Raw genomic sequence first — 18934 nt, forward strand, 5'->3', positions numbered from 1 at the left:
ATATATTATCATATATCTAATATATTGGTATAATATTAACTTTACATTGTTCGGTCGTTCCACATCTCCTTTCTCACTTCTATTCCAAATCGATGCTTGAGGTTTTGGCCTGCTGTCGGGGAGCGAGATCGAGGGTCGGATGACCGCATGGTCAGAGAAAACTGTGTCCCCTTTTGAAGTTAAATGGTGTATCGAATAAACGAAGGGTTTTTATATTATACGAACCATCGACATCTTCCATATATATAAATAAAAGTCAAGTAAAATGAATAATCTTCTCGTCTTGAACTGCTGGGATTCCAATCCCGGTAGCAGTAAGGAAGTCCGCAAAAAAAAAGTGTTTTGATAACCCCATTGTCCCTCTACTATTCAAAGTAGGCCACTTTTGCAATGAAGGCCGTATCATTTCCGTGTTTTTCGGAAAATAAAGACTCCTGAGCCATTTGAAATGACAAAACAATGCTCGAGTTATGGAAAGTTGCTAGCCTATTGGAATCTTGGAAAGAACTGGACCAAGGTAAACTCCCAAGGGGCCAAGATTGGGGAGTGGTATTACATTTGTGTTCGTTTTAGTATGTATATCTTCACCAAAATTGTTGCCCGGTAATCATGACAATCGTGTGTTAAAAAAAAACGAGTTGTCCACATACTTCACTTCTAAAATATTTGTGACCGTCTGGATAAGTGCATTATCGTAAAAATAGCAATTTTTGATTAATAATGAAAAAACATTTTCTTTTTAGATTTGAATGCAGACAAGTTTCATTTTCCATGATACGGTAGTAATAACCTGATGATATGTGAACTCGACTCCGATGTAGCATAGATTTCTAGAAACTGGATGTCGGACGACCTCTTTAGAACGATTGACCACTTGGCTGATAAACCGGGGTGCAGTGAATGGTCTCCTGGGAATTGACCTGAAAATGGTTTATTATTGTACTGTATAGCCAACCGAGTGGTCGGTCGTCCGACATCCAGTGTCTAGAAATCTATGGTTGTAGGTATATGTATTGATTTTGATCGCACCTCGTAGAAGCTACTCAATTGCTCGTCATTAGAGTGCCTATTTTGTCGGTTTGATATTAAAAATGACTTTGAAATTTCAGCTCTCGTCAAGATAATTTTCGTTGATTTTGCTGCAATCCATTGCTGTACATCTTCATGAAACCGAATGATATACTATGTTTATTGTTCGTTTTTTCTTTCAGTTCCACAATCCAAACTCTTTTCTGGTCGTTACCTTTATTTGCCTTGTACTCCGCCATATCAATCTCTAGATATTAAAAACTTTAGAACCCTTTAGAAACCCTTAGAAAACCCTTTAGAAGCAAAATATCTTTCAAGTATGGAAAGTTCAAGCATATTTATCCGTATCCTATGAAAGGGTTCCATGGCAGCTCATGCCGGTATGACCTTTCTTCCTTCGCTGAGGAGTAAATTGCGTGTCTTTGTAATTTAAGCTGAGCTCAAGCACGTCCCAAGGGAAGCGTACCATTAAGTTCAATCCGTGATGAACGTTTTTTGGCGCACTTGAGTTTTTGAGTCTTTCCCGAAGCTCACACAGGTAGAAAGTCAAATACGACATGACGTCAAAAATCGAACTTAATGGCTAATGCATGAACTATTGAACGCAAATGACACAATAAAAAATCAGCATCAAGGTACAGTGGACTAAAATATCCAAGTGTATCCCAGTATATTCCTTAAAATCCTCGTGCTAGCAATGGACTTGTAAATGTTCTAGAGGCATTCCAAGAAAGACAACAGCAAAAAGATGAGGGGAACGGAATAACCAATGCGTCATTCTTATTGGCCTTCCCGTCGTCCGTAAAGTCCAATTCTCGATTCAACCACCGAGCAACGCACCAAGGAGTGGTGCATTGTATTCGATTAACAAGGCCATGAGGCATTCGAAAGGAAAGTCTATCACTACCTGGGTCCTTTTCACAGATTGATCCCGTCGAGTCGTGTGTTCCACATACTCACACTGTGGCCTTGAAACCATGGCATCTCGTTAATTTATGATTTCCAACTTTCTCCCTTGGACGCGGAGATCCCCTCCAATACACAAAGCCGAAACGAACTGAGTGAATCTGATTCTAAGCATACCCAAATCCAATTCCCGGAGCATGACAGGCTTGATGTGGACCCATGTGGAGGCGATTGTTCCGGTGTAGTATGTCTTATTCGCCAGATTTCGAGGACGACACCGACCAGAGCTCTTCATCGTCTCCATCCTCCACATCCAGCCAGCCTTCGTCGAGCTCGCTCGACGACTCAGACCAGATCATTAGTTACAATGACAAGGCCGAAGAAAAGGCCCCCTCGGGGAGCCGACGAGACCAGCATGACCGCCGTGATGAGTCGACCTCGAGACCGAGGCTCATACGGCAAGACACCTTCACTGTCAAAGAAGGCGAGGAGTTCATTCCCCAATCCAACCGGACCCGACCTGTGACTCCGAACATTCGGAGTCAGGCCGGGATCCGGAACATTTTGGGTGGGACCAAGGGGAACGCCAATGCTTTGCCGGATGAGATCAAGAACTACCTGACCAATCATTTTCAGATGATCAAACAAGAAAACGAGGATTTGCGACACTCACTCAAGCAGAAATCGAAGCAATTGGACCAAATCGCGGACGAGCACCACAAATGCCGATACTTGGAGCGGGACCTCGGGAAATGCGAGGACAAGCTCAAGCAGATGTCCACGCAATTGGAGAAGGAGAAGGCCAAGACCAAAATGCTTACCCGGCAAATGAAGGCCAATGAGAATGGGGACGGTGGGGGTGATACTGGGATCGTGTTTTATGGGGTTCCCCCGCCGAATAAGGCCAATCATGAAAGGACCACTCCCGAGTCCAACGAGTCGGACGACAACAAAATGGAGAAGAAACTCCGGATTCTCAAAGAACGCATCGAAAGCCAAGAGCTGCAAATACAACATTTGAAACAGGTACGATATTTATATAACTTGGTCCTCGTGGATCACTTTTTGGAGTGTGAAATCAAAAAAATAGGAATTAATGTCGTTTGATTAGGAGACAAATTTTTTGGATCCTGAATTTTGTGAATTGAGGCTGATTTCATATATTGCAATTTTCTGCATAGATAGCCTTAGAAATGAGCATGGTATTACACTTAGGTTTAGTTTAAAAAAAAAACGCATCGAAAGCCAAGAGCTGCAAATACAACATTTGAAACAGGTACGATATTTATATTACTTGGTCCTCGTGGATCACTTTTTGGAGTGTGAAATCAAAAAAATAGGAATTAATGTCGTTTGATTATGAGACAAACATTTTGGATCCTGAATTTTGTGAATTGAGGCTGATTTCAAATATTGCAATTTTCTGCATAGATAGCCTTAGAAATGAGCATGGTATTACACTTAGGTTTAGTTAAAAAAAAAGACATTTTTTTGACAAATTAGATCGACTCTCGTCATAGAAATGTATCAGAAAACATTTCGAAAGCAAACGTAATCAATCACATTTGAAAACCAAATCATAATAATTGATTACTTTGTAAACCAGTGGTTTTGTTATTGTAATCAATTACAAAAGAAAAACAAAAGTTACGTGGCTAATTCTGACAATTAAAGTATTTGCGACCATCGCTTTGCAGGCAACATACAGGATAAGTACTGTTATTTGATAATTGAATTGTGCACTGATCACCTGATATGACATTAATTCAGGTCTTTGTTGTTTAACTGATGGACAGCAATGTCGGCTTTCATTCGAATCGTGGGAAAAAAGGACAGCACTGTATTCTTTTCAATTGAATTGCAATTTGAAGAAATTAAAATATTCTTTAAATAGCAGCTGATAAAGCACAGGAAGTAAATGAAAGTAAATTAAAATGCTCCTCCCAAATCCCGAACAGCTCACAATGTCTTCTCATCGGCATTGATGATCCATTGACTTCAATTCTGGTCACTTTTCAGATTCTTACCCGTGAGTTGGGATCGTCCGAGGCCGTCGAGAATGCCATTCACAGTAATCGAACCTCTTGGCAAGGTCGAGAAGAGCAAATCCGCAAACTCGAGGATGCATTGGCCTCCATGAAGACCTTGCTCCGAGAATCCCGATCGGCCACCTCCAATCGATCCGAAGCCGAGCAAGATTGGCGGATCCGCGAGGTTCGCGCCAAATGTCAGATGGCCGAAGTGGAACGGGATCGATTGAACGAATACACCAAAGTCCTACTGAGTCGTTTGAAAACGGCAGAGGGTCGAGGATCCAAAGCAGAGCAAGTCCTCCGCGAGGAACGACGAAAGAGTGCTCGATTAGAACATTTGCTGGAAAAGGCTCACATCGAGATTCGAGATTCGGATAGTGGGAAGAGCAGTATCAGTTCCAGAAACGGTGCTTCACCCGCACAAATAATGAGACATGGTGAAGATCGCCATGAGTTGGTGGAAGAAATCGAGATCTTGACTCGGGAGTTATCGGATGTTCGGTCTTTGCGAGAGCAAGACCTGGAAATGTATCAAAAACTCGCACTGGACACGAGAAAGGTCATGGAATCTATGGCCCCGATGAATTAGAGTAACCAATCGTGAACCTGTCAAGTACCGACTGTGATTCTTTTTGTTGCTGATTTGAAACTTAATCGAACTAATATACGCACTTATTTTGAACAAAAACCATGAACCGGTGAAACAAATCAGCATTCGGCTTCGAGTCCAACGAAATTTTTGAATTGGCTCACGTGCTTTAGGGGGTTCGATCGTGTTCAATTTCAATTACAGTAGTGAATTGTCATTGTGTACAATAGTCGATAGGGATAATAATGATGATAATAATATTAGTAGTAGTAGTAGTAGTAGCAATGGCGGCAAAGTCGTAATGCGATGATCAAAGAGAACAATCAATATAGCAGGTGGTTTCCAAGTTCGAGTGGCGACGAGACATAAATTGGCATCTACTAGACCTGACAATATTCAGACAATTTCTCTACAAGAGATTAATGTGGTCTATATGGTGTTGTTCTCGTTTCCTGGCTGCTGCTGTGGTTGTGGCTGTGGTGGCTGTTGTTGTTGTTGCTGCTGCTGCTGAAGATGGATTTGCTGTTGCTGGTGTTGAAGTTGGTGTAACTGTTGCTGTTGCTGGTGAAGGTGCTCTTGCTCACTCACCCCCAAGCTTTGGTGATGGTGGTGCTGTGGGTGCTGTTGTGGCTGTGACAAAATTTGCTGCTGCTGTTGCAGCTGTTGGCGTTCCATTTTCTCGTAGTTTTCCAAGGCCTTCTGGGCTTCTTGAAGGTGAGACAGGGCGTCATATTGGCCGTCGGGTCGAGCTTGCGAGGGCGTGTAAGTGGGACCGCTATCCGTGTTTTGCGGCGTAAACGACGGAGCTGAATCATCATTATTAGGCGGCGGTAGATTCCGTGCTCCATAGGGGACGAACCCGTAGTTCTGTTCGATCATCTCGTAGAGCTGATCCTCACTCAAGTGGCGATAATCAAAGGCATTGATATTTTGAGGCACTTCATTCTGCTGCATGAGGAACTCGGCATCCTCCGTAAATGGAGGTAACCATTGCATACCCTCGGGCATGGGATATTGCAGAGTGATGTTGAAGGCATCGCGATGATTCTTGACAAATTCGGGATCGTAGGCCTCCTCGCGTTTGGTTTGCTCCGGATGATCCGTATCGTACCACGTGAACCCGTTCAGAATGGCACGATATTGCTCTTGGGTGCGCAATTCCAAGACTTCTTCACCAAATTCTCCCTCTTCGATCTCGGGCGGTTCACCCAGGGCTAAAGTGGCGACCAATTGGGCGAATCTTCGGATTCCGTCCGCAAAAGCTGCACTCAAAGCTCCCACGTTATCCTAATGGACAAGGGCCGTTACTCGGTGCTAATTGAAGATGGTCTTAGTCAACTAAATAACTTACCAACACGTAATACCGTTGGGCGATGAGCTCTTCAGCCAAAACCCCAGGGGTGTGAATGGAGAAATCTAGGGGAGCGTGAACCTGTCGGAAGATACCATCTTCGCACTTTCCCACACAAACCACGTGGAATTTTAGGGGGTCCACGCCCTCGTTATCGCCAAACCCGACGGCCACGAGGATCTGGTTGAGCATCTTCGGATTATTGACCTCGCCTTTTTCGGGCTCGGGCGTGCCCAAATTGCGTTTTTCGTCTACCACATTTTCCGGGGAGCAAGCACGCGTTTTTGGAGCTGCTGAGGCTCCCTGAAGCAAAGGGAAGGCAGTAATGGGATAAATGCCGTTCCTGAAAAGCAGGTTACGTTGACGAGTTGATTGAAGAAATGTCATTTGGGGGAAATGGAGGTGGAAAAAGAGGATCCTTACTTGACGTCCTCCATGAACTTTTCCAATTTTTCGGCAACGGGAAAATCGGACAATTTGAACTCTTTCTGCTCGCCAGATTTGAGAACTGCGGCCTTGACCGTTTGAGAACTGTAGTGAGCCTTGGTGGCATCGTCATCCATAGTCTCGTTGATATTGCCTAAAAATGGAATCGAATTTGAATTGGACGAAGTAATGGCCAAATAACGGGGAGGGACGAAGAAAATGAACATTTGAACAAACACCATGCAAAATATGATTCTGTAGCGGGAACCCTGGGTAAGAAAAGGGAGACACGACTCCTCAGCTTTACAGGAAAACAACTTTCATATGGGCCTGTTCAGTCGATTCTTTTGCAAGGTGAAGTAATTATTCCATAGCAATATTAACTTTTTGATACGTTCAAAATTGATGCTTAACGATATTATTTTGCATTTGATCCAATTTGGATTGTGTAATTGTTATTATTTTGGAATTGTGGATTCATATTTTTCTTGAACATTTTGCAGCTGCAGGACTGATAAGTGTCGAGCCATTGTTCCGGTTTCCATAAAACTACTTCGTTATTGCACCAAAGGTTAGCAAAGGTCATGATCAGAAATTTCACACGACTACACAGTATTAATCAATTGTTACAACATCAACATATGCGGGCAAATATGGAGATTTTTGAATAGACTAATTTCTTGAATTTTTGGGGGTATTTGAATTTTGTTGTACTGTCCTAATGTCAGCATTTGCTACATTTTCTACAAAATAATCTAATGCGAGCACTAGAAAGATTTCCGTACAATTCAGTTTGACTTGTTGTATGTGAATAACGTGGTTAACTCGAGAGGTCTATACATACAAATGCGAAAATGATACTCGAAACGGTTTGGTTTACTTACTTGAGTTGTCGATATCTGAATGTCAAAAGCAGCAAAATCAAATTACCACACCACACAAACATGATCAAAAATGCCTATTTTCACAATCTTTTGATAATTCTAATCTACTGAAGATTTGCCAATCACCTTCAAGTGAGGAAACAGGATCGATCAAATGCAATCCATTGCCATTTTTGATCAAGTTCAAAAACAAGGACACCACCACCTCATACTTATGCATTACCTGGAGCGTTGACCAAGCTGTGAGCGGCCAAAAGCTTGAGCGAGTGCACTTCGAACAACACTGGATGGAATAGAAGATCTCGCGCCGTGGGCCGAGCCTTGGGATCTTTGTTCATACACTTCCGGATGAAATCCTTTTGCATCTCGTCATCCAAGTGATCAATAGCTCGGAAGAGCATCTCTTCGGTGATGACGCCTCCGGTGGTGGCGCCGTGGTTTTCGCTGGTCGTTCCGGAACTCCCCGAGGGATTAGCTCCCTTGGGCGGAGGCTCCTTTCCTTCAACCTTCTCGCTCAAGCCAATTGTCGAAGCACTGGTTGAAGATCCGGAAGACGGATTGGAAGTGGTGGAGGCCCCTTGGATATTGGTAGAAGTGTTGGAACCACCGGCGGAGGTGGCGCTGGAAGCCGCATTGGAGGACGTCACTTGAGGCGTGGATGGCTGAATGTCAAGAGCAGCAGTTTCCAGAGCACACACGCCGAATGAGTAGATATCACTGGCTGTATCTGGAATAACTCCCTCCTCTGAAAGTGAGATGAGGGGAAATTTAAGTTTCAATTAATTAAGGACCGGTGAGGGACGGATTACTTACCTCCCCATTCAGGTGCCAAGTAATGCAAGTTTTTGATGTTTTCACGGCAAGTTTTGACATTTTGATGAATGATATCAGGAGCGATGGATCCGATTTTGACCAGACCATTGTGCTGAATGAAAATGGTATCGCAGGTGAGATTACCATGAATGATGGGTGGTGTGCACGTCTGATGGAGATAGCTGCGGACATTTTATTGAAGAAGAAAAAAAAGAAAGCTATTTTTATTCTTGATTCAATCGGTCCATAAGTGATGTAATACCTCAATGCTGACAAGATCTGCGTGCACCAACGCTTCCACGATTGGAGTGCAATTTTACGGTTGTTTTTCTTGGTTTTCCGCAAAAAGTTCTTCAGGGACCCGGAGGACATATATTCGGTGATGAACACGAGCTAAAACCACACCGATGATATCAAAAAATCAGCATCTTTGATCAACCTGACGGCGAATTTCTACAAGACGGACTCACCCTTGGGGCTTTTTTCTCATTTGGATTGCCCTTGTCAATCCAGTAGTTATGAAATCTGACGATATTGGGGTGATCGATAAGTGTCAGGGCCTCAAACACGCCCTTGAGCTTCTCTTCTTGGGACGCGAACTTTTTGGCCGTCGAGAATTGGGCCTCATTCCACACCACTTCGAAGCCTTCTTCGCTATCCATGGCCAAGTAGGCCGTGTCAATCCCGGGCACATCCCGATACTTGATCTAAAACACACCGCTAAAGTCAATTTGTGCTTGAACGAATCCAATTGGATGATTTTCTCGTCATTGGGCGGGTGGCAAGGCCACAACTTTAGTTCATAATAATCTAAAAACTGCTCCTATACCTGTTCTTTGCGCTTGAGCCATCGTCCAGTGGGCGATTCCTCTACAATCTCGGCTTCATCATCGTCAGACTCGTCGTCGGCCTTGTTGGCATCCTCAGGATTCTCCACTCCCATCCCCGGAACCGTAGTGGTTGTGGTGGTGGCGGTGGCTGTGGCAGCAGTGGTGGTGGTGGTGGTAGCCGTCACCTGTTTCATGGTCTCCTCTTCCAATTCTTTGCCGCTCAAGGCCATGGGGGTCGGTGATGATGAACCCGGGGCTGCAGTAGACGCACTAGCAACCGCATTCACGCTATTCAACGTAAGTGGAGCCGCAGCAATGGGTTTGAATAACAACGACGCGTCCTCTTTCTTCTCAGGCCCCACCGGCGCGCTGGCCCCACATTCTGCTAGATCAGGCGAGTCAGCGCCGCTCGGCGAGATGGTGAAGCGCGCGACCTTGCCCTCCATTGCCCTGAGAGGCGAGCGCGCTCCCGTCAAGCTGACCGGCGCCTAGCTCAAATGAGAGCCTGAGCGGTCAATGAAGAAAGGATGGTAAGGAAGATTGAAGGTGATTTGAAAGAGGGGGAGGAAGATTTTGGTGCGTAGAGGGTTAAGGGTGTTGGACAGGGATGGCCGAGGATGAAAGGGGCGGATTGGGAGGGGGGAGGGGACTCGGATACTGGAGGATTTCGTTCGTCTGCTCTTTCCTCTTCGGGATCACGTCACTTCACGGTGTGTATGTTCTTGATCTTGGTGTGGTCGGGGGATAGAGACGATTGATACCTTTAAGTATGCTGATGGATGACGGAACGACAGGTTGACCAACAACATAGGCTCATTGTATGGTCAGAGAAAGAGAACATTGTATTTTTGACAGTTTTCGAGGAGCTATAGAACAAAGACGATTTCAAAAAAGGATCGTTGAACCCTTCTTAATTGTTAGGTGGTATTTCCATCTTCATTCATGACACTGTTCTCGGGTGCGCAAAAAGTCAAGTAACTATGCGGGGAGAATTGCTTAGCCAAAATGGCAAGCCTGTTTTCAGGGCGAGTTTACCTACATACATTGGGTAAACGTTATTCTACACCGATTAGTTGGCGGTACTACCTTTTTTAAATCTTAACCTGACCTAATCAAACCTAATCTAACCTTACCTAACCTAACCCAACCTAGCCTAACACGATATTAATAGCCCTTAGGGTCTCTATCTAAAACCTTTAACATTTTGCCACAAATTTAAAAATGACCACCGCCAACTAATCGGTGGAGAATAACGTTACTAGAGCCATCTACACTGGACCACTTGGACTACGCTCTATCTAATAAAGACACTGAACGCCATATAGTATCTTTTCCTCTAGATAGCTGAAGGACAAACAACATGCCGTGAAAAGGCTTTCTGAGCGCTGGATCCCACTAGGTCTGCTAGTCCGTTCAGAGAAATAGTAGGAAATAGCCTGCCAAATTTCATCACTAGGGGTCGGAAAGATATCTTTATAGGTTCAATTTAGTTTTCAACTATTTTGGTCATTTTTGGTTAAAAATCTATTTCACGAAATTCAACCATAAGATAATCCGAAATCAAGGATTTTGGAATTGAAGGGTCATGTTTGAAGGCAAAATACAAGATGAGTGTAAAAGAATTTGGGGTAATGTTTGTCCCTGCTCAAATACTTGTTTGACATTGAACCTCAAGCTTTCATTTAGGATACAGTAGTCATACTACAAATGATCTATTTTTAATCCAAGGACAGATGGGAACCCTCTCATTGTTTGCCACCTAAATAATGTTCTAAAATGCCAGTGAGAGCTGTCTTGGTGTCAGAACCAGAACTAAGGACTTGCTGAAAACTGGCAAGAAGCCCAAGGTAATAGGAGAACTTCATCCAAGAACAGTGAATCCCTTTGCAACAGACCAGACCAAGGGCAAAGATCTGGGATGGGACAGAGCCCAAAGAGCAACAAGATTTTGAAAAATAGTAATCAGGCAATGTTTGGCTAATTAACACACTAATACATGAATGTCTAATCCAATCAAAAACTCAACAATCTTTTTCAAATTTATCTTATCTTTACACTTTCAGAACTGATATTGGCTTATTTTGGAAAATATTTGGACCAAAATCACAAACTATTTTCCAACCTCTATTTATCACCAACGCAACCAATGGTGGTGCATACAAAGGGGAAAATTTGCTTGGTACTTAAGTTGTAAGAGCTTTTGCCCACGTGAGCAACCATACATATTTTTAGACCTTGAATGTAAATTGGAGGGCGAAGATGTGCTCAGTTGTAATTTTTTTTAACTGAGTCCTCCTACAGGGTTAGGGAGGGACCCTTGAATTACGCTCCCTTTGGATAGGGACTGATGCGACAGATATTTCAAAGCTAGGGTGGGGTAGCTTAAGATTGATCGGGTTAGCCAAATAATGAAAAGACCACATTGGATCTACTTTTTAATCTGTGTTTATGTAAGAAATGCATTTCAGATGAGCTGATGTCTCTCATATTAGAATCAAGGAAAGGCCAAAAAGGCAAGCCATATTCAAGATTTGATGGACCATAGACCACTGAAAATTATGGACGCATCTCGATGACCAAGACTAGTCATCAGGGCTGCACGGTTAGTCTTGTCATGTTCCAGGTTCGCCCTGTCCATAGCTTTCTTGAAGCTCAAGAAAACGCCATTTTAAACATATGCGTGACAGCCCTGACATCATGACTATCAAATCGGAACAAAGTTTCTACAGACAGCCTAAAGGTAGGTAATGGCGGCTGAATTGGCTTTTTGTTATGACTAATCTTGGTCGAGGCACGTCCATAATTTTCAGTGGTCTATGGATGGACCAATCAACTCGTAAAGACATTTACTACTGGAGTGTACAATGACATTGCTTAAAGATCCTCGAGTGAAATGTCATTTTGTTTGAGGCCTTTTTATTGTCAAAAAGATGTGCTCCAATTGATTATGTTGCACTTTTTAACGCCAGGCACTTGTTGCCTTGTTAACGCTGCCCCCTAGACTGCTTGGATATGCCAGTTCTTTAAATTTGGTTTGTATTCAGAGGTGAAATTGTTTCTGCTTCAGATTGCTATTTCTTAGTTTGACCATGGAACTGGTTTGACACATCTCATCATAATTTTATCCTCAAAGCTATGTTAAGGCTTTCTGGTATATTTTTTTAAAATCATCATAACGTGCAAAAATGTGCATGGATTGAGTAATAATTTCAAGGTTTTCAAAGAGCTTTTGTCAAACATGGTGGAAAAAAAATCCAAGCAAGGCTTCAGAATTCAAAATGCACTTTTTTGAAAGCTAGTTGTGTGAAAAATTGAGATGAGGATTGGAAAATTCCATCAACAAAATTACTTAAATAATCTGTCAATTTGTGAGAGAACCCTTTTTCGTGATTTTTTGAAGGTTCCCATGTCATTATTTGATTGCATCTAAGAAATCATCAGAAAAAAATCGCAAAAGGTCTCATATTCTAAAGTGACAATTTTAATGAAAAATGGTGAAGAATCTTATGAGACTGGTAAGGTTAATCTACACTAACCTGTTTGTGCCAAAACTCCTATTTCTATTTTTTCTGCATCTTTTCTTATCACGCACTCTAGCTGTCCAGCAGGGTGACCAAGAGCGGTCGTTTTTGACCGCAGTGCACGTTTTTTGGATTCCAAAGAAGGGGAAAATTTTCCATGGTCGGTTGTGAAGTAGAAGTCAGCCAGTAATATTCTTCATCAATATCATTGGAAATTTACCACCTCTTCTGGTTGAGTTATTCTACATTTTGCCTTTAAGTAGACCTAATTTTGAAATCAATTGTAAATTATGGTCATTGTTTTGTTTAGCTATTACTCTCCATACTTATTTACGAAGATTGACAACCTTTCCAAGAATTTTAGCAAGTTAAAACGATGGTACCATTAGGGCATAACTGTGGTTGCCCTAGTTAATAATTGGACGCAGGGATAACGTGGATTGGATGCTGGCACAATTAGTTTTACTTCACAAGCCTTATATGTCACTGATGAATAATTCACAAGTTTGACTCGCGCCCTCGGTTCTCGCTCTTGATTCTCAGCAGAAAGGACAGGAAGTACTCTTTTTGGGCAAGTTCCGTGGTCTTGAACGAAAAATCTCCTTAGCCACCCTGCTCTAGAGCTTATCCTGGTCTTGGCAGTCCTGGAAGCAACTGATAAACTCAGCGCTTCCAAAAAGAGGGAAAACTACCATTTTTACAACCAGTCTTCTCTCTTTGTATAACGCGTAAAAGCATAAAATGACTTTTAAGTATAACTGAGCAAGCTCTTAAGACTTCAAATGGAAATTACAGTCATTTTTATCCGTAGAAGGGTCATTGAACTCTTTTGGTGTGAACAATCTGGTTATGCTGGGCATTTTTTTCTTCCTTTTTTGTGGTGAGCCTGACTTTTCATAACACAGAGAATTATAAGTATGTTCCAGTGCTGACAACATCCCATTTCCCGTGGATGAAGTTCATGTGTCCAGTGCTTTCGTTTTTGAAGCCTCAAGGATCAATGATTGTGAATTTAGGGGATTCAGGTCAGCTATGGCATGCATTACTATCTTAAGACTTGTCGGATTTGAGTGAATGTTATAATTGATGAGTCAGAAGAAATGAATGTCGATTCAAGGAAGAGACCTTCTGACTAACCATTTGTCATTGATTTGATTGGCATTGGAGTTTTTATGTAACACTAGTACATTTAGTATGTGCTTGACCCATTTTGTGTGTAGAATCCGCGTGATAAAGGTTAGAGAGGTGGGCAATCGATTGTTTTATGTACAGTGGACTTGCATTGTGGCACATCAATGTTTGTTTAGTGTATCAGGACGGTCACATAAGAATGAATAATGCTAGAAAAACATGTTTATATTCCCTAGGATACTGCCAATGGTAACATTAATCAAGTAAAAAGGTTGACAACCCATGAGTTCTTGTAAGAGTGAAACGGCTTCTTCCTCACTACGTTGAAGCACAATGTGAACGAGCTTCCCGCTAAATCGGCTTACTCTTGGTCTTAGCGACTCTGAGCCGCTTTTTGAATAAAAGTAATGACATACGTTGGGCCGGCCAACATTTGCATGTAATAAGGGGTTTTATTGACAGCAAATTTGCAGTAAAAATCACCTGAATATGCACAAAAACTAGTCAAAACATTGTCACCGACTCGTTCTGGAGGGCGGTAAATGTTATTTTTGCCTTCCAAATCAAGCAATAGTCAATGAAAATGAAAATTCTGTCACAATAACTCTCAGCACCCTAATTTGAACCTACTATAACTGGGGAGGAGAGGCTAGCTATGGTACATTATTGGTAGAGCCTCTGCTCTCCAATTTGCGAATCCTGGTTTGATCCAAGGCTAAGCAAGTTCAAGCTTTTTTTGCAATAATTAAATTTCAACATGAGTTGCTGCTTTTATAGCGTAAGTGGACAAACCTGTGGTCATTCCTCAGGGTGAGATAATAATTAATGTTGGGTGTGACAACAAATCGCGAATATCCCTCAATTGGGATACACATCATTAGATGATTGGATAATTGAAAAAAATGCCCTCAATCACGGACTTGTGGACTGCAAACGTAAGCAAAATTTTCTCATCTCCTAAACTGTTCACTTGATTCCAAATAAGTACTTGGTACAACCACACGATCTTGTTAAATAGATAAACTTGGCCAAGTTTGAGCCTAAAACAAGACTAGGGAACTCAGGAGATATGTCCAAAGTTATGTATTAAACACTACACTCTTGGTCAGCTACATGAGCTTTTGACAATATAACTTTAAAACGAAACACTTTACAAGGAAATGGTATACGGTAGAATGAACCACCTTCAATTAAGAAGATCATTATTCTTTGTTTAGGGCCGGCCAAAACTTGCATGTCCCGGAATTTTCTAGTTTCATCAGCAATATTCGACATTGTTCTGCAATTTGGATTTTTTTTTCTGAAATAAATTTGTGTCAATTTAGGGGAAAAATTTATGAGATTTCAAGTTTTTCGCATTTTTTCTCTACATTTGTTTGACATGAAAGTACGAAATAGATAACAGATATATTAACAACTGTCTGCATTTATCTTCCATCCATCCATTTTGAATGAGGGCTTTCCAGTTGGAGTCATCAGTGTGCGAAGGTATCGCCCTCTATACCCTACAAAGGGCCGGTTTCTTGTAAAGTGGCTCGGTTAGAATTACAAATTTGGCATTTGATTTCATACAGTGCTATCTAGAAATGGTTAAGATAACATATCCTTTCACTTTTGATTAGTATTGGACGATTGTCATTGCTCCATTTAACGAATTAGTGGATATTTTCTGGGATTTATGAATTGATTCAGGCATGAGGGTCCACAGCGGGAGCGAGCCTAAGGACAGAGAAAAGTCACTCCAACCAAACCACTTGAGACTTTGCTTTGAACACATTTTGGTAATTGGGCAGCAGGGTCTCGGGCTGATCGACTTCTCTTGCATTAGTCAGTTTCAACCAAAGCAGATAAATGAGCCATCAACTCACTGGCTCCCTGAATTCGGAACTTGATTTTGAGAATCACGTAACTAAATGTGTTCAAAAAGCCGATCCCCATCGCATACACCAGGCAGCCACGAGGAAACCAAAAAAAATCTCAGAAATCTCGTGAGTGTCGTTCCTCTGACCCTCTAGCGTACACTCTTGATGTGTTGGACACTTGCCTGCTTCCAGGGGGACTTAGCTTGCCCAGGGAGGCAGTCAAGCTACATTTTAGGTGATTATTAGGGCCGGCCAAAACTTGCAGATAAACATGGTATTTATTGGCACCAAATTTGCAATACAATGCCAGAATCTTCTCTCCAGGTTTGTTTGTTAAAAAAGTCCCATGGCAGCTCTCTCACTTGGCCTCCAATCATCTAATTTTCCAGTGTGACAGGAACTTTCTCAGAACTTTATAAAATTTATGTAATCTTTAATTTGGAAGACAATGAATGCATTGCGGTGTCCTTGAACGACTGGATCAAAGTATCCCGTTCAAAGCGCAATAAGTAACTAGCTACAGAGTGAATTTTTCTTGTAATCAATTATTCATTTTGTGTAGAGTTATGTAGTGAGTTTTTAGAGGGCATAACTTTTGACTCAGGCATTCTAGAAGCTGAAAATTAAAATACCTAATTGTAGTGACTTGAGGTCAGTATATTTGAAGGAAAGCGCAATACGCAGTTGAGGTAATCCTGGCATCTTTGGTGTAACTCTGAATGGTTAACAGTACTTTCCAAATTCTGAATAGAACACCCATATGCAACCCTTTGCCATGCAAAGTCTCTCTTTTCATGCATCACAGTAATGGGTTTGAGCAAGTTGTTCGAGTGCTTTTTGGGTCTAGTATTTGGGCTAACATCTGGACGAGTCAAATTTTCCTCCACCCACTCAAAATAGTGCTCCTAAAGGCTACATTGAAGAAAGTGTCTGGGGTCAGGCACAAACGGGTTATTTGAAGCGTGCAAGAACAGATCGTTTATGTGCTTATGATGGGGCTCAAATTGTCATTTTCATCAAGATGTTGGAAACACCCATCGGAAGCAGAAAGAGCAAGTCTTAGTTCAGGCTGACATCCAGAGATGTCGGAATTACCTCGATTGCGTATTTACGAGTAATTCAAGCTTCTAGCATTCCCACATAATATCAGTGGTTCGTGGAAGAGTGACTGAAGTGAATTAAGTGAGCCAAATCCGTACCAAAAGGCATAGCAAACCGTCAAAAATGAAAATTTATGAAAACGGGAGAAAAAATACTCTGGTTTGAAGCAATTGGATGGAAAATCATAATCGATAGATGATCAAGCTCAACATGGGCACTTGGAATTTTGGTCGGTATTCATCCAAATATCCCAACATTAACAGGAAGAACTTTTCAAAGATCAGAAAGCACAAGCAAGTTGTAGTTTGAAAGCACAATTTACGACTAACGATATTTCTGTTGTCACGGCATTGTTTTGTGCTTTATTGGCTTCTATTTTTATCTTCTATATCAAGCCACTTGGTGTAATCACTTAAGCATATATAAAATGAAGCCGGTCTATCGTATCAATTTTCAAAAACTCATACAGAACAGTATGTTCATGGGATTGCTGTAGGTAAGGTATCTGTTTTAAGTCAATAAGATAGGAGATAAACACTTCAAGAAATTTTTGAGACCTCATCAAGTGCCCATATACTTACTGCGCCCTAATTTTTTTCTGTTACGATGCTTAGTATGTACTTGCTAAGCCAGCCATTCTGTTCAATGTTTAGATAAACTGCACAAATAATAGGGAACCAAATCATACATTTCGTATCGTTTTGAGGGTGCTTGATTGCTCGTAATGTGTGTATTGATTGTTTGAAATCAAGAAACATGACGTTACATGATAATTTGGCCCAAAATGATTAATGGGTGTATGCCCTTTGTAACTTTTGACTCAGAGGTTTAAATAAATTGAGTTCCAAAATAGCTCTTTTTTATTTCTGAAAGATTTAAACCTGCATGGTTCAGGATATTAATTTGATGGTCTCATCTAAGAGACAATTTTGAGGGCTTTTGATTTTAAAGATTTTGAAATAATAAAGTATCTTGAAACCTTTGTTCCAGAGGTCAAAAAATTGCAAAATTAGTTTCATATTTTGTCTTCTTAACAGTCTGTTTGCATTTAGATAAGCTCATATCTTTGCGCTAGAGAAACTTTTTATTTTCTCAGCAAAACTGATTTCGAGCTTTAATGAAATATTTTCAATGATAATTTGGTCCTCAAAAAGATTTTTTTTCGAGCTTTGGTACTGACAACCTTCATTGCGATTCTCTAGGTCATGAAAGTGTGTAAATTTGACACAAATTGTAAATGTCTGTAAACAATATAAGAAAACTCTTTATGTACAATAAAAATGTGTAAATGTATATTTTATTGATAGCAACTGAATAAAATAGCATAACCGTGATAGCAACTATAATAGCAACCGTGAGTGAAGTCCTCCTCCACTGTCACGAACTTTACATCGCAAACAATAGTAGAGGAGGTCCAGGGCTGCCAAGGAGAACACCGTCTCCTTTTGCAGCCCTCACGGAACCTGAGATGGATGTAACTTTTAAGAAGATGAAGAGCAAAGCCCATCAACATCACAGGTTGATGAGCTTCCAACTTTCACTTCTCCGGACCCAAGCCCAGCCACTCCTCCAAAAACTCTTTAGCCTTGCCCTTTTTTCTTCTTTCTTCCCACCACAGTGGATTTCTAATCATTTACCACCGATCGGCCATGCAACAGTGAGTTCTTTACACTATTCCGCTGAAAGTTTGCATAAACACTGTTCCTTGACAGTCTTAAAAAAACATATTTCGTTCGACAAGTGTTTCACTGAACTGTTCTAAAGTTGTGAAGGCAAATCATAATAATTTGCTGGGGGCTGAAGACTTTTGACGCTGAGTGTAATGCAAGTTTTGGCACGCCCTATTGATGACGTTGCCATGTTTTTGTGGAAGTCATTGCCTCAATGTTCATTGCTATCAAGGAGTAAAAACTGACAAGTAATGCAGAGAAGAAAAAAGCTATTATGAATCTTGCCCTGAAATCATGTGGATATTATGACATCAATAAAAAGGAGAGTAAAGTAGTTCAGGGGGTGAGGTCGAATCCGAAGGCATTTTGAGGTCAATGGGGAAGCCATAGACAATGTAGAGTCTATGGCCAACATATTTGGAGATCAGTTCTCTTGTATGTATTTAACTCTAAATTCCCCTCTTCTGTGAAGCTAGCTCATTTTGTTCCAATTTTCAAAGGGGGCATAAGTCGCTCCCCAGTAACTTTAGGTCGATTTCTCTTATTTCTAATGTTGCGAAGGTGTTTGAGAAGGTCATGAAGTTCAAACTTATTGAATTTCTTAATATTCACGAAGTCCTTCCTCCTAGCCAGCATAGGTTCCGAGCACATTTTAGCACGGTTACCCTACTGATTGAACATGTAGAGCAGGTTATTGAGGGACTAGAGAGCCATGAATCAGTTGATGTAGTTTATCTCGACTTTGCCAAAGCCTTTGACAAGGTAGATCATGGTCTTCTAGTTAACAG

The 18934-nt window shown here is 41.5% G+C and overlaps 3 protein-coding genes across 9 annotated transcripts in view; 2 read left to right on the forward strand and 1 right to left on the reverse strand.

The window, feature by feature from the left end:
• The first annotated feature begins 1491 nt into the window (after positions 1-1491).
• Positions 1492-4656, forward strand: LOC131885080 (coiled-coil domain-containing protein 13-like). The gene is made up of 2 exons (XM_059233013.1): positions 1492-2961; positions 3955-4656. The coding sequence occupies exons 1-2, from the start codon at positions 2155-2157 to the stop codon at positions 4555-4557; spliced, it is 1410 nt and encodes a 469-aa protein (XP_059088996.1). The 5' UTR covers positions 1492-2154; the 3' UTR covers positions 4558-4656.
• Positions 4657-4797: 141 nt separating this feature from the next.
• Positions 4798-9633, reverse strand: LOC131885075 (nuclear receptor-binding protein-like). Its single transcript, XM_059233007.1, has 8 exons — positions 8861-9633; positions 8502-8738; positions 8294-8424; positions 8032-8213; positions 7442-7963; positions 6332-6488; positions 5909-6251; positions 4798-5844 (listed from the first exon to the last, which is right to left on the reverse strand). The coding sequence occupies exons 1-8, from the start codon at positions 9305-9307 to the stop codon at positions 4987-4989; spliced, it is 2877 nt and encodes a 958-aa protein (XP_059088990.1). The 5' UTR covers positions 9308-9633; the 3' UTR covers positions 4798-4986.
• A 3628-nt stretch (positions 9634-13261) lies between these two features.
• Positions 13262-18934, forward strand: part of LOC131885074 (phospholipid-transporting ATPase IB-like) — a 16910-nt gene continuing 11237 nt past the window's right edge. For 5 of the 7 annotated variants that reach the window (XM_059232999.1, XM_059233002.1, XM_059233003.1 and 2 more), the window contains exon 1: positions 13263-13407. The gene's annotated coding sequence lies outside the window, so the exon portion shown is untranslated. Of the gene's footprint in view, positions 13408-18934 lie in introns of all 7 variants that reach the window. The other 2 variants (XM_059233005.1, XM_059233006.1) reach the window with 1 other exon arrangement.

Source organism: Tigriopus californicus, chromosome 8, assembly GCF_007210705.1.
Source record: "Tigriopus californicus strain San Diego chromosome 8, Tcal_SD_v2.1, whole genome shotgun sequence".
Lineage (NCBI taxonomy): Eukaryota > Metazoa > Arthropoda > Copepoda > Harpacticoida > Harpacticidae > Tigriopus > Tigriopus californicus.